The sequence below is a fragment of the Gallus gallus genome, chromosome 5, assembly GCF_016699485.2.
Source record: "Gallus gallus isolate bGalGal1 chromosome 5, bGalGal1.mat.broiler.GRCg7b, whole genome shotgun sequence".
Taxonomy (NCBI): domain Eukaryota; kingdom Metazoa; phylum Chordata; class Aves; order Galliformes; family Phasianidae; genus Gallus; species Gallus gallus.
The window spans coordinates 12169697-12183882 of NC_052536.1; the positions used below are offsets into that span (position 1 = coordinate 12169697).

At 39.8% G+C, this 14186-nt stretch overlaps 1 protein-coding gene across 3 annotated transcripts; it reads right to left on the reverse strand.

Annotated features, from left to right (window-relative positions):
- Window positions 1–101: 101 nt before the first annotated feature.
- Window positions 102–13950, reverse strand: TSG101 (tumor susceptibility gene 101). 3 transcript variants are annotated; one of them, NM_001277415.2, is made up of 10 exons: window positions 13868–13950; window positions 11414–11498; window positions 10465–10530; window positions 9989–10152; window positions 9126–9252; window positions 7792–7855; window positions 6358–6449; window positions 3013–3215; window positions 1456–1695; window positions 104–435 (listed from the first exon to the last, which is right to left on the reverse strand). In NM_001277415.2, exons 1-10 carry the CDS (start codon window positions 13907–13909, stop codon window positions 346–348), a joined length of 1173 nt encoding a protein of 390 aa, NP_001264344.1. In that variant the 5' UTR covers window positions 13910–13950; the 3' UTR covers window positions 104–345.
- Window positions 13951–14186: the final 236 nt, after the last annotated feature.

Consider the following 14186-nt stretch of genomic DNA (forward strand, 5'->3'; position numbering starts at 1 on the left):
CTGGCGCATCTTCCAGCTATCATAAGTAAAACAAAAGAATGGTTAAGCTGATAGCACATGAGATAGGGTTGTTTGTAAAGAAAGTGCATTCAACACAATTCTATAGAGGAAGAAAATATGCAACAAGTTTTATTCAGCTTAAGTCCACCAGCACAAAGATTACAGGAAATAGAAAGTGCATTAATAAAAGCTAGTATTTACCAAAAAGAAAATATATTATTGATTCAAAATATTTTACAGTTGAATGATGCAATAACTTATTCTGGGCACCTACTGATTAAGAGAAAGATCAAGAAAATGGCTGCTTCACAAGTAAATCTAACTTCCCAGTTAAAGTCTGAGAGTTTAGTAGAGATCACTGAGTCCAGCAGTCTTCCTTGCTTTCTGCATTAATGCTCTCAGCTGGAACTGCTTGCGAGACAGAAGACGTACATGCTGCAAAGAAACAACAAGAACAGCTGGCTGATAAAAATGGTAGCTCTATAGCAATCCAAAATTTGAAAGCATGACCCAAATGAAATGTCTGTTTTGGGAAATATTAAATGCATTGGTTCATTAAATGGCATTTCCTTAGCCTAGAATGACTCGCTACCATATACAATCACTATAGTATATTGTTATGATTTTAGTAATCAGATCCTCACATCCCTATCAGAAGTCATACGTATTCTAAGTTGAATGAAAGACAAATACAATTCCCATGGTATCACTTCTTTTAATAGAAGCAAAACAGAACTAGCAAGCTATGTAAGAACAAAATATGTCTCTACTGAGGGCACTGTCCACTGAACATTTAAAGCAAAGCTAAGATGGTAAAAGGGTGGAATCTCACCTGTTAGAAAGGGACACGACTGGTAACTCTTGTTAGCCAGGGGACCCAGTTAGAGTGTCATACTTCGGCACGCTGATCTTTTCAGATCCAACTGCCACGCTAATTACTATGACATTTCATGAAGTTCTAGTCTCCATGTTAAAAAGTGTTGAATTCAAAAGTTCAAAATAGAAATAGGTACACAAGAAAACTAAGCATTAAGAAAAGCAAAGGAAAGAAGTAAATGATCTAAGTTCTTGACTAAAGGCACAAAACTTGCACGCTTATCAAGAACAGCTCTTCTTTTTCTTCCATGAGCCTAACAGTCCACTGCCTGCTGCAAGAATGGCATCAATAGACTGCAGGTGGAAAGCTGACTGAATTCTCTAGTCACCCTTAAAGTTGGCTTTTCCAAAGTAAAGTGTATATTGACACTAACAGTAAATAACCTCTATGTATCTATAATGCTTTTAAATTAGCCCATCCTAATCCTGATATTCTTCTGAGACTTGTGTTTCAACCCATATGTACTTACTGTATTTCTTCAGCAGGAACATCATTAACATCAAAAAACTGAACATAAGAATTCAAAGTACTTACACACATTTAAAGCGCACATATTAAAAATATCTCAAGAAGCCTACCTTTAAAAAGACATCTAGATCTATCACTCCACGCCTTAATGCTTCCCCAAGATAAAAGATGGTGTCTTCAATTGCATTTTCCTCTGCATATAAGTTCAGGATCTGCTTGTAAAGTGGTGCCGTAGGAATGATAACTTCATCTATGTCGTTATTTTCTGATTGACTTTCCATTTTCTCTAAGGCAGAACTGAGCTCCTCGTCCTTCTTTTTGAGAAGTTCAATGTTCTTGTCAACTTCAGCCTAAAAACATTTAAGATGTTTATCTCATAACTCTCAAGAGCTGAATACCTGCTTCTGTCAAGATGACTTTAAAACTATGAAGAGTTTTAGAAACACTACTTGATTTTTTACTTCTGTGTTCACCTTCATCATGACTTATGCAGAAGAACGAGGTAGCAACTTACAGATTTGAGATTCTACCATCGAAAAAGTAAATGCTCTTTTAGATTATAATGCCAATCTATTACCATTTACAATTTTAGAGAAGGCATGCTAGCAGTCTAAGTATTTTGAAGATATTACATGAGGAAGAATGATGGTTTAAACTAACTAAAGATAACAAAAGCAAAGCACAAAAAAAAAAAAAGGTTTTCTTTGGAGATGTATGCTTTGGAGTAAGTTCCTAGACAAGTCTGCTGATGGCAGATCACACAAACCGAGTCATATTGACTGGAAACAAAACATCCTGGTTTTACCACCAACAGTAACTACAGTTAAACTGCACCCGTATGAGAAACGCTTGTTTTCAAGTGTGCTTCTTTACATTTTCCATGCCCCACAGCTAAGAATCTGGAAAAGATTCTTGTCCACATACTACTCCAAGCCATAAAAAAGTCCTAACTGATTTAGTCATGTCTTACATGGAAGGCAGCTCATACATTCTTGCCTTTTTGTCACGTCGACAGTTCTATTGTGTCCTTCCTTTCCCCAATTACAAGCTGCATTTACTGTGGTCACATCACAGATTTATACGACGACACAATGGTATTTCCTGTTCTCTGCTCCTTATTCATAATTGCAAACAGTCACATTCTCTTTTTTAAAAACAGAATTTGAACATTAAGCTGATTGTTTCAGAAACTGGTCACCAGTCCCAAAACCTCACCCCGGGCAGTAACACAAGGAGCAGACACAGGAAGCAGAAGTTAGGCCTTCATTGAAAAACTCGGCAGCCATTTCTGAGCATGAGGAGTAGGACTCTTGTTTGGAAAAGATCTGGAGTTATGAAGGAAGCTGTGACTGAAATCAGTGTGTCTACACTATGACACTGGAATGTTCTCCAGCACTACTGTCACACACTATTAGCCAGAAACTGACACAGTGGTTAAGTACTCCTACACCACTTACCATCTGTGGGGGAAAAACACTGATGCTGTTCCCCTGCTACTAACAATACCATTTCTAAGACAATGCATCTTAGAATCACTGGGATTTCCATCTTGCATCTGCCTAAACACACGCACCTCAATTTGGAAAGAAAATATGTACTTTAAAAGCGATACAGTAGATGATATTTCTCTCATGCTGATATAAGATCAGTGTTTCAACTCAGCTTACCACTTCTTGATCCAGCCGAGTTACCATCTCTTCCAGTTTCTGGTGTCCTTTCTTCAGGTCCTCTTCTGTGCGCTTCAAGGCATTGAGTTCAGCTTGAGCACGATCCATTTCTTCTTTCATCCGCCATCTCAGTTTATCACTGACTGCTGAAATAAGGGAAGCTCGAATGGTGTCTTCACTGATAGTTCCATCTCTACTGGGTCCTGTGCAAGAAAATTCACCAGCACACAGTTAACTTTCACTTCTGCACCAACTTCAATATAAAATCAGTTTGGAAAGAGTGGTGTACACAAAACATCAACAAGACCACATACCTCAGAGAATCCTTATTATATCCAAGGAATTTTTTGGATCTCCAGTGCTGAACAAGACTGAACAAACCCATCTCTTTTCCCTATGCCTTTTACTTTATTCCTATATGCTTTCCAGTAGACAAAACTTAAATAAAGCCATATATTTGGGAAAATAAACCTATGCAACTGACAAGAGTTTCTATGAGAAAACGTATATCATGATTACTAATGCATCAATTTCTTCTAAAATTAAAAAAGCATCAGATGTTGACAATTACTAATGTTACTGCTTCTTACATACAAATTGCACCAGCATGCGTATAATTTTTAAAAACTAAAACGAACTACTACTGAGAATGGAGACTGAATTAATAAACTACTGCAAAGACAGGCTTGTGAAAATGCAAATGGCACAAGACTTGACCTGTCCTGCAGTTCTGGCTTAAGCAGTTCAACCTGCTGCCAGTCAACACGACCAAATGCTAAAAATGGTCAAGCATGAGAATCAGCAGCAGAAGCTGTCAAACAGCACCACGCATACAAACTCAAGAATTTAGCACCACTACTTCTTATGAAAAGTAGAAAAGAACAGCATTTTGTGCACTGACAAGTAGAACTTAAATCAAGTCAGATTCACACCACGAGGGACAAAGTTCATTCACAGTTAAGCACTATTACTGTAAGGCAGCCAACTGTAAACATACAACTTCCTAACCCAAACAAAAAGGTCCAATTTCACTTTTAAGAACAGCATCAGTGTAATTTCAGCTACCGTTTAATTTATCCAACCAATTATTCTCTACTATGCCAGAACCAGCAATTGACTGTACTTGTGTTTTTTTTCCCCCCAGTCTCTTCTACTCTTGGATATTTTATGTAAAGTATACTTTAACAGTAGACAGGACAGAAAGAAAAAGTCACAACAACTAATGATTAAAGTTCGCATGTAAGTGCCAACAGACAAGAAAAAGGTCTTTGCACATGGATCATCAGTTAGATTTTATATATCTTCCTAAAGAGCATGAACCCTTAGCATTTTCTGCCATTTCCATAATTAGTGCAGCTTGGGGAAGACTTTATGGCAGCGAGCCAGTAAATCCAGAGAGCACTGAAACCCTTAACCTTTACCAGGCAGAGTCTGGTTTCAGAACTGACCTTAGAGAAGCAGACTCGTAGCTGAATTAGATCATTAGTAGCATACAACTGAACTGAATGAGGGAAAAAAAAAGAACTATTTGAAAAACTGGTTATAATTAAAAAACTGAAGCAAGACTGAGTATTTTTGCTCAACTCAAAATAAGCTCACTAAAGGAAACGCTCAAGCACCATATATACAGATTTGCAAGTTGTAGCTCCCTATAAGCTCCCAATAAACTGGCATGATAAACCATAGTCCAACTAGAGCAGAAAAAATAATTGAATAGGAGAGAAACATCAAGGAAGAGAAGTTTACTGTAAATACAGTGGATGACTAAATAGATATCTCCACATTTCACCTGTGGTGAGATAAACCATATGTAGCAGGTGTATGACTTAGCTAGCTGCATCTATGGATCTGCCTCACGTTCAATTGCTACTACAAAATCTGGCATTACAAGATGGTACCAGATGACCTAACTCAGGACATCTAAAGTATTCTGTAATACCTGGCATATACTGCACCCCTCTTCATCTTCACAGAGAATGAAAAGGAAGAAAATAAATGAAATATGACATGTATTTTAAATTAACTCTTCACCATACAAAAGCAAAACAGAATCTGTTTTCAGAGAGAGACACTGCAGAAAGTCAATGTTCCCTAGAAAGATTCCCTCTTTTCTGCATGTCTGACAGTGACAGCCAGCACTGACTACCAATCTTCAAGGACCCAACGACCCCCCAGTAGTGAGCAATACTTGGCTTTCTTGTAGACTGTATGGTAGCCACAACTCATGTCAGAGTGGAAATGACAACTGAAATGACTTTCAGAGAACACTACTGTAATACACAGGTCTGAAAGAACATGGACATGAAGGATGGGATCAGGCACAAAAAATAAGAATTATCATTTCTTGTAGTTTCCAAATTCTGTAACAGAACAATTCCTCAAGTATCATTACAAGTAAAACTGAAGCATCTACCTTCCTGTGAGCTTGCTTTGTTCCCAAGGTGAACTAAAGGTTCAAGAGGGAAGAGCATATGTAAATAACTGTGAGTTCACACATGAAATTACAAACCTGTGGATATTCTTTTAAATTGCAGTGCAAGAGATAATGAACACCTGATATTCTGAAAAAGGTCACAACTGTCTTCATCCTTACCATACAACTATTCCAAAGGACTGTCCAATTGCAAGGTTATGTACTACCTTCCTACTAAACTAGAGAATACTTTCCTCCAGTGGTTCCCTCTCCATTACACACACTAGAAATGAGACAGAGTAGAAACAATGCTAGTGCATTTTGCTAGCACAGGATGATTGAGCAGCAGAATGGGAAAATATGAATCAATTCTCTTGGTTTCACTGCTGACAGGAGGTAAGAAGTAAAACAAGGAGCAACAGCAAAGAGGCAGAAAGCAACAGACTCGGGTAAAAGGCCTTCTACATTTGCACTGGAAACCTCTGCTTTAGGACTTTCAAAATAAAGTGTAAATAATGAGTAAATAAACCAAGTCCCAAAGACAATTAAGTGAAGACAAAAACACGTTTAAAAAGCAAAACAACAAACAGCAGTACAGACAATCAAAAGTCACCTATAGTTTAAGAGTGAGGGGGGAAAAAAAAACCCTTAGGTTGCTTATATACACTGTTTTTCAACATATTCATAGAGCAGACAGTGCACTGCACACAGTCAGGAATTTTATATAGGTTCCTGAGCAAAAATAAAATAAAATACAAAGCAAAGAACATAAAGAGTGTCTTCTAGGTAACATCATCTTCCCCATTAAAATCAATATTTTGGAAGGTTGGATATAAGAACAATAATTTCCTTTTCTTTTCTTACTGTTGCTCTTTATGTATCAATTACAGTGGGAAGCTTTGCTTTGATTAAATACTTTCCGAGTTACTCACCAACTGTAGTCACAGGGGGCTGAGAAGGATAGTATGGAACATTAGTGGTAGGTGGGAATGGAACACCAGCTGGATAAGGATAGCTTGGGAAGCTGCTTTGACAAAGAAATATAGATGGAAGTTATTTAATTACTAGCAAAACTTGATCCATGTCACCATGTTAAATATTTATTCATATCACGTTTAAACTACAGGCTGAATTACACTTTCTTTTCTCCTGTTCACACTAACATCTTTCACAGCTTGTACTTCTGATATAATGTAAGGTGATATCATTTTAACTGAAGCCCTACCTAGTTATTTGCTGGTCAAGCACAGAGATCATTCCAAATTCTCAACAGGCTGCCCTTCAATATCTAAACTGCCCTCCTAAAACCCAGAAGTACCCAAACCAAACTGTTCTATCTACAGACTGACAGAACATTCAATCCTAACAATTTTCAACATTATACAACAATGTAACAGGAGACTATTGAACAGTTTCAAGCGAAAGAAAACATGCTGCATGCAAAACACACTATGAATACTTTGAAGAGGTATATTTAGGAGGAAAAGGTTTGCCACGAGAACATGGCACAATTTCTCTTTTTCACTCCTTAAAACATGCCCCTGGTGCTTACAGTTTCTTTGCTTTTCAATACCAAAATGTTACGTACTACAGCAACTCCTCAGAATCCAATAACAGAATCAGGACATGAGGACATCCATAATTAAATAAAAAGGTACAAACTAGAAAACAGTCAGCATCTATTTGCTAAGAATGTTATTTGCCAGGAAAAAATGTCAATGGTGAATGGCAGAGCTGATGCACAAGCTGCTCCTCTTTCTAATTTCCAGAGAATATAGCAGAAAGCAGCAGTTTATTTCAAATGATGACTGCAGTCACTACTAGGAGATAATTCTGTTGTGACTCATGTTCATTTTTTAATCTCTGTGGAACAAGACCTAGCACTGGCAAGAAGAAAACACATCAAGGTTCATATTAATCCAATAACTGCTTTGTTCAATTATTTGAGTTGTTCATCACCCAACCAACACTATCAATGCTGTTAAGAAAAAAACACTTTTAGGAATATATGTCTTTCTACAGCACATAAGCATAACTACCTTGTAACCCTAATTAATTATGTAAGTGAATCAAGAACACATGCAGGAATTAGGTAATCACTTTTCAGAACATAACTACCACCCAGGTATATCATAACTGCAGTAAGCAACACTAAGAAAATGAAATCTTTCCAAACTTTCTCTTGGCTATTAACAAAGAGTTCAGCCCTCTCTTCTAAACAAACAGCTATCACCATAATTACAGAATACAAAGATCCAAATCCATGGTAATAAAAATATAAATGGAACAGAAATAAGACTAGATTCTGCTCAGTGAAACCACCCATAACGTCAGTGCTGATGAGAAGCGCTCAAAGTGGCTCTTACCTTGGGTTTGCAGTGCTTCCAGTTGGATAAGGAGATATTCCTGGCATGCCAGGCACGTAGGAAGCTAAATAAAATAATGGTTTTATGTATTTCTGCTTTTCAGAATTTTAACATATGCAAAGATCACACCCCAGTGAGATGGCATTACGCTGCGATACCGTGCTTTTCAAAACACTGAACAATATTTATTAAGATGTTAATTAAAAAACCAGTAACTATACTAAGTAAAGTATGCCTGCTTAAGAAAAAGTATCTGCAGGAAGGGGACTCAAAAAGGAGGCACTTAAAAGATGACATACGTGACTCTGTTTTTATGTAACAGCAGAGAAAAATAAGATAACCTTCCCAGTGAGCCATTGTTCTCTACTCTGCTCACTAAACAACAAGCATAGAATTTAAGTACCTCCAGCACAGATGGGGAGAACAGTCGGTTAGCTGTTCAACAATCCAATGTTATTTAGTGATTTCTTCCATTTATTTTCAGCATACTTCCAAAAAACTTTTATCAACAAACATGCCCTAGCAATTTCATGTTTCTTCTTAGAAAGCTGACAATTCTATTATAAAAACTACACTTTCAATGTATTTATTACTCATTAATAGTAATTTTGGGAGTGTTACATCAAATGCAGTTTTTTTTTTTCCTTTTTCTTTTTTTTTTTGTTAAAGAATTTCAATGATTCTGGGTTTTTATTTCTTAAACAGTGCATCCAGAACTTAAAAATAAGACAAACTGCCTATAAAATAAACTCTTAGAAAAGACTACACTGGTAAAACTATGTAGTTATTAATCATGTGAAAATGCAGAAACACTGTATTTAAGATTACTTCCAATCCACTAGCCTCCAGTGACTATAAAAGAACAAAGCAGTGATGTTTCAACTGATGAGCCTTCCTTGAAGCACAATACAGGTCACAGTCCCCATCAAAACTATACTTGCAGTGACACCTGCTGTTCTTGGAAAACTCAACAGCTTCTTCATTGAATCACCTGGTGCTCTTACAACACGTAGGCTAACACCAGGCAAGTCATAAAGCCCCATACACTTACCTTTAGCCAATTATCTCTAATGGTCCCATTTAACTACCCCTCCTTGGTCCCACTTGGTTATTTGTTTGCAGCTCTCCCTAGCCAATACAAGCATGGATTTTGCCCCCACCTCCACACAAATTCTTCCAATAGTTCAAGTACAGCACAAGTGAATTACTTGTGAATATCCATCAATGTAGAAAGCCATTTTAGAATAGTATTTATCAACGAATGAGGCAGAAAGCCTTTGGAACACACTCTGGAGTGTGAGTATTTGTATAAACCAGCAGCCCAGAGCACTTACTGGTTGGTGGGCCAGTTGCCTGGTATGGTGGGTAGCTGGCTGAAACAGTGGGCCGAGAAAAGACTGGAGGTTCCTCACCAAATACCACAATCATAACTTGAATCAGTTCCAGCAGGTCTGACTGGGGCTGCAAGGAGATGCACATCACAAGTTGGTGATATCTGCTAACAGCTGGTTTAACTGACTATAGCAACAAAATGGTATCATTCCACATGCACACATATACATAGATTTACTACTACTTATACTACACAAATGTTGAAGTACCACTCACGTTTATTAGATTTATTCCTCCTAATCACTTTTGATAGAACTAAGCCTCTTCTACAGTCACAACCCTGTCAGTACATTTTATCTTCTTTGAAAGTCCACATTTTAGTCAAAATGTCTGAGGCCTGCACTGCTCAGTAGATTTAGTTATTAATAAAGAAAACAGATGCATATACTCAAAGCTCCAGCAAAGTCTACCTGAAGCAGTCATACAGCACTTCACTTTAATGTGAGATTAATTTCATCCCAGAGATGCTTCAAACAACTTATAGTTTACCTTCAGTAAACATTCTTATCTCACCGTAAATATTCTTATCTTTGGATCAGCCCCCTGCTAGGGGAGGAAGCCTATGCTGCACTGTTCAATCAGATAGGCTGTCACTAAAGGCACAATTAACCAGACAACCAAGTCTACAACATTCTGGATGTTAAGATATTAAAAATAACAAGCAGTTGTTTTAAAGGAAAAGAATAAATATCTGAATTAAGATCTCAGAAAAAGGGAGCTATGTTTCTTGTTATAAACGGTACACTTATCTGAAAAAAAATAAATTAGTAGAGTAATTTAACAAGCTGAAGTTCCCAATACTTACGTATTTCCACTCATGCAGGTAAGGAAGGTATATCTTTCCATTAGCATCAACATGCTTCCCAGTTTTTATTGTCATTGAGCTAGTGGGTTTAACAAAACAGATTGGAGGATTGAAAGGGTAGGTGTCCAGCAGCCACAAGCAAATGGGGATATTGTATACGTTACCTAGAAAGATGATTTGAAAGATTTTAGGAGTCCTGTCCTTCTATATTCAGATTTTTAAAGCATAAAGTACTGAAAAGAGTACTGAAATATAAACAGAAATGAGAGCTGCCCAAGCACAGAGCAGTGATATGCACTACATTTTGGTTCCATAGCAAAACCAGAATATTTTAAATATTACACCACAGATAACTAACAGAATTCACAAAAACAGTGATCACTGAAGTAGTGTAACTGAAGCATTATAAACAGTTTTTCACGTGATTCTGTAGAATAAATAACATATCAGTGATTATATTAATAATAAATACATACCTCTGTAAGGCACAGGAATGGTTCCACTGAGGCTCATCAACTCTCTCGATGAACCATCGTTAAAAACTGAAAGGGAGCAGACAGCATTTTGAAAACAAACCTATTTGCTATGTTAATCTCTGCTCAGATGATAGCCTATCTATTTGTTAATGTACATTTTCAGAAGTGATGTGCAAACATGTTTATATCTACACATGCATGTATATACTATATGTATATCAACTCAGCTTGAGTTCTGCTCTTGCACAGCTCACTGGTAAATAGTTGTCTGTAGTCAGATAACTTCTTATGAATAATGTATTTCTAAGAAATGGTTTACTAATTATTGGCAAGCTACCTTTACTGCAAATAGAACTGCTTCCTTGTTTACAGTTGAAGTAACACATGAATTTTCCCATTGCTCATTTCACCGTACCAAACAGCTGTAATTGGCTCCGTGCTCCAGTCTTCCAAGGAAACTTTGGAAGAGGCAGGTAACAGAAATGGGCTGCTTGCTACAGCTCAATGCTATACTGAATCCTGAACACTCTATCTTAATTCAAACGTGCATCCTTTAAAGCACTGTCACAATTGTTCATTTTTAATGAAGTATTCACATTAATTTACAATGCTTCTAAAACAGATGGAACTGCAGACATATCTTTGCATCACAGCAAATGTGAACTTGTAAGATATCAGCAACCTCCAGGGCATACACCAATAGGACATCTCTGAGTGACCAAATAAAAGATAAAGAGATGGAAAAATGTACCACCTCCTGGCACCTTTCTGTATTCCTGAGTCTATTTCAGAAAATAAATGTCTGCTCCAGGGAAGTACTGACATCAAAGATCAAAAAGAATAACTTTGAATTCTAAGCTCTAGCTTTAACTCCTTACTCTGCACAAACACTACCAGACATACCTTATATGAAGACAATTTGATAAGAAAAACTTGCTCAAAGCCTTACCATATGAATCCATAACAGGTTTGAGGTCCTTGTACTGAGAAATGACGCTGTTTGTCTCCTGTATAGTTAGGTCTCTGTACTTATACTGGAGAACAAAAGAGAAAGAAAGTCTTTAGAGCCTAAAGCTTCAGTGTCAATCACTTTTTGTTTTACAGAATTTCCTACGTTTATGGAAGTTATGGATGGAAATTTTTCTGCACTCTTATTTTTGAGTGAGATTTTATTTTTTGTACATAATTGAACCAAACACTCAGTTAATGCCTTTAACAAGGTGTTAGGACACTTTCATTCTTAAATAGGAGTCCACAGATCCAAGTGTTTTGGGGAAAGCTACCACTTTTCACTCATATTCTGCCATAGTCAGTATTACCTTTTAAGCAAAGGCAAGTGTTGCGACACAGCATTTATCAAAAGTTAATTACCAGCACTGTGTAAGGCACACATTTGAAGAGAGCATACTACAAACACTGGTTTCATCCCCTTGCTTTCATCTCAGCACAGACCCGAAGTCTCAGAACTATGACACACAGACAAGAGGAGATGCTCCTGGCTGGCAGAGAGCCGTTTCACCACACGGTGTGGATCTTCACCCCTGTAGCCATTCTTCTTGCTAATTACCACTAAAACCTAACAATATAGCCCCTTGCCCACACCCTCAATGCATTACCAAAGAAGGCAACCAAAGGGATGCTGTCTAGCCCACCAGTCATGGTAGGAAGACAAAGGGCCCTGTACAATGTGATGTCTGATGCCCAAAACAAGCATGCACTGCAAACAAAACAAATTCCAACACCATCCAAGAGCAAAGCACTGCACCATGGCTGAGGAATATTAGATCATTATAATACAATCTTTTTCTGGGTTAATTTGGTTAGTAATTGAGGAGCTCCTGGAGCAGGTCCAGAGGAGGGCCACTAAGATGATCAGAGGGCTGGAGCACTTCTCCTATGAGGAAAGGATGAGGGAACTGGGACTGTGTAGCTTGGAGAAGAGAAGGCTCCAGGGAGACCTCATTGTGGCCTTCCAGTGCTTGAAGGGAGCATATAAACAGGAGGGGGAATGGCTGTCTAAAAAGGCGGATTAGTGACAGGACAAGGGGGAATAGTTTTAAACTGAGGCGTGGGAGGTTTAGGTTAGATATTAGGAGGAAGTTTTTCACACTGAGGGTGGTGCCGCACTGGAACAGGTTGCCCAAGGAGGTTGTGGATGCCCCATCCCTGCAGGCATTCAAGGCCAGGCTGGATGTGGCTCTGGGCAGCCTGGTCTGGTGGTTGGCGACCCTGCACATAGCAGGGGGGTTCAAACTAGATGATCATTGTGGTCCTTTTCAACCCAGGCCATTCTATGATTTACAAGAAATGTTAAAACCTTTTTGAAAAGGGCAATACCCTAGTGACTTCTATAAACGTAACTACCATTGATTCATTTAAACACAAACTTTTTTTCCTCCTGAAGCCTCAGAGAGCAAACACACCCTCCCCATTTTACCTCTCAGGTAACAGAGCAGAAAGATGAAGTTGTCCAGGATCAGACAGAGGGTGAATGCTGATGTCTGTGCTCACTCAGAGTAAGGCTTGGCCTTTTGCTATCTGAGGGATTCCCATAGGAAGTACCACCAAGCTTCCCTCAATAGAACAGAGGAACTATTCTTGGAAAATGAAGGCAAGTGGTGAAATAATAGCTTCGTTTTTCATCAGGTGCAAAGATCCCTGCGCTTTTCATTGAGCTGACAGGAAGCCAGATGCCATTTGTGGTTTAAGAAGGGCACGGGGTGGAGTGGGAAAAGAAGGCACAGAATTGCCTTACCTTCTTGTCTTTCCTCCCCTCGGCACCTCACACCTCAGCCACTCCCTTAGGGAAGCCGGGTGAGTACAAAAGATACACATTTGCTTATGCCGCGTTAGCGTTCAGCATTCACTCTCAGGCCGATGACAAAAGGGCCGCACCGGACCCTGTGCAGGGAAAGACCTCCAACTGCGAACAGACCTTAGCCTGTTATAGGTCATTTTCAAGTGGTACAAACAACATGACTGAATGTTGATAAAGCAAATGCTCCCAAACCAAAGCCACCAGCTCCTCGCAGCTACCCGGCCACAGGGATTTTCGGTTCAAGCTGTTGGACAAGGCCGAGTTTCCACATGACTAACGGCGTACTGCTACCGCACGACTCCCACCGACTCAATGACTAGCAGCCATTTACCTCAGAGCGAGTTTTGTTTCCTGAGACGTCAGGTATTAGAAAACAACACCCTCCCGTCGCCCCGCCGCAGCCCGGGCCCGCATTCCGCCTCACGGCCGCGTCCCACACAGATCGCCCCGCGGCGGTGGGGGCGGCGTCCGCGACCCCCGCCCGACAGACGGGCAGCGGGGAGCCGAGCGGCGGCCGCCGCCGCGCCCACGGGACTCCGCCGGCGGGAAGGGAAGGGCCCCTCGGCGCGCCAGGCCGCCGCCTACCTTAGCGAGCATTTTCTTCAGCTGGCTCTCGGAGAACGCCATGGCGGCGGCTGCCGCCCGCCCCCCCCAACACAGGCAGCGCCGCGCGCCCGCTTCCGCCCGGCTCTGACGGCACTTCCGGGCGGGAACAGCGCCGCCTGGCGGCACAGCGCGGTGCGGGCAGCGCTCCCCGCTGGAAGCGGGGCGAAGCGCCAACTGCTCGGGTCACTCCTGAAGGAACGGCACGCAGACACTGCGCTGACGTTTCTTCTCAATAGCGAGGGTTTGATGCGTTACGACGTCTCCTCAGTTATTAAAAAGGGCGTGCAGCATTTGGTGA

Bases quoted from the DNA above. Each gene is read 5' to 3' on its own strand.
- TSG101 (XM_015286583.4), bottom strand. From the start codon at position 13,909: ATGGCGTTCTCCGAGAGCCAGCTGAAGAAAATGCTCGCTAAG. The intron at 3,216-6,357 runs GTGAGTAACTCG...TTTCTTGCACAG, and splicing joins GCCCCCTGTGACTACAGTTG to GACCCAGTAGAGATGGAACT. The intron at 1,696-3,012 runs GTAAGCTGAGTT...AAATGTTTTTAG, and splicing joins CTCGGCTGGATCAAGAAGTG to GCTGAAGTTGACAAGAACAT.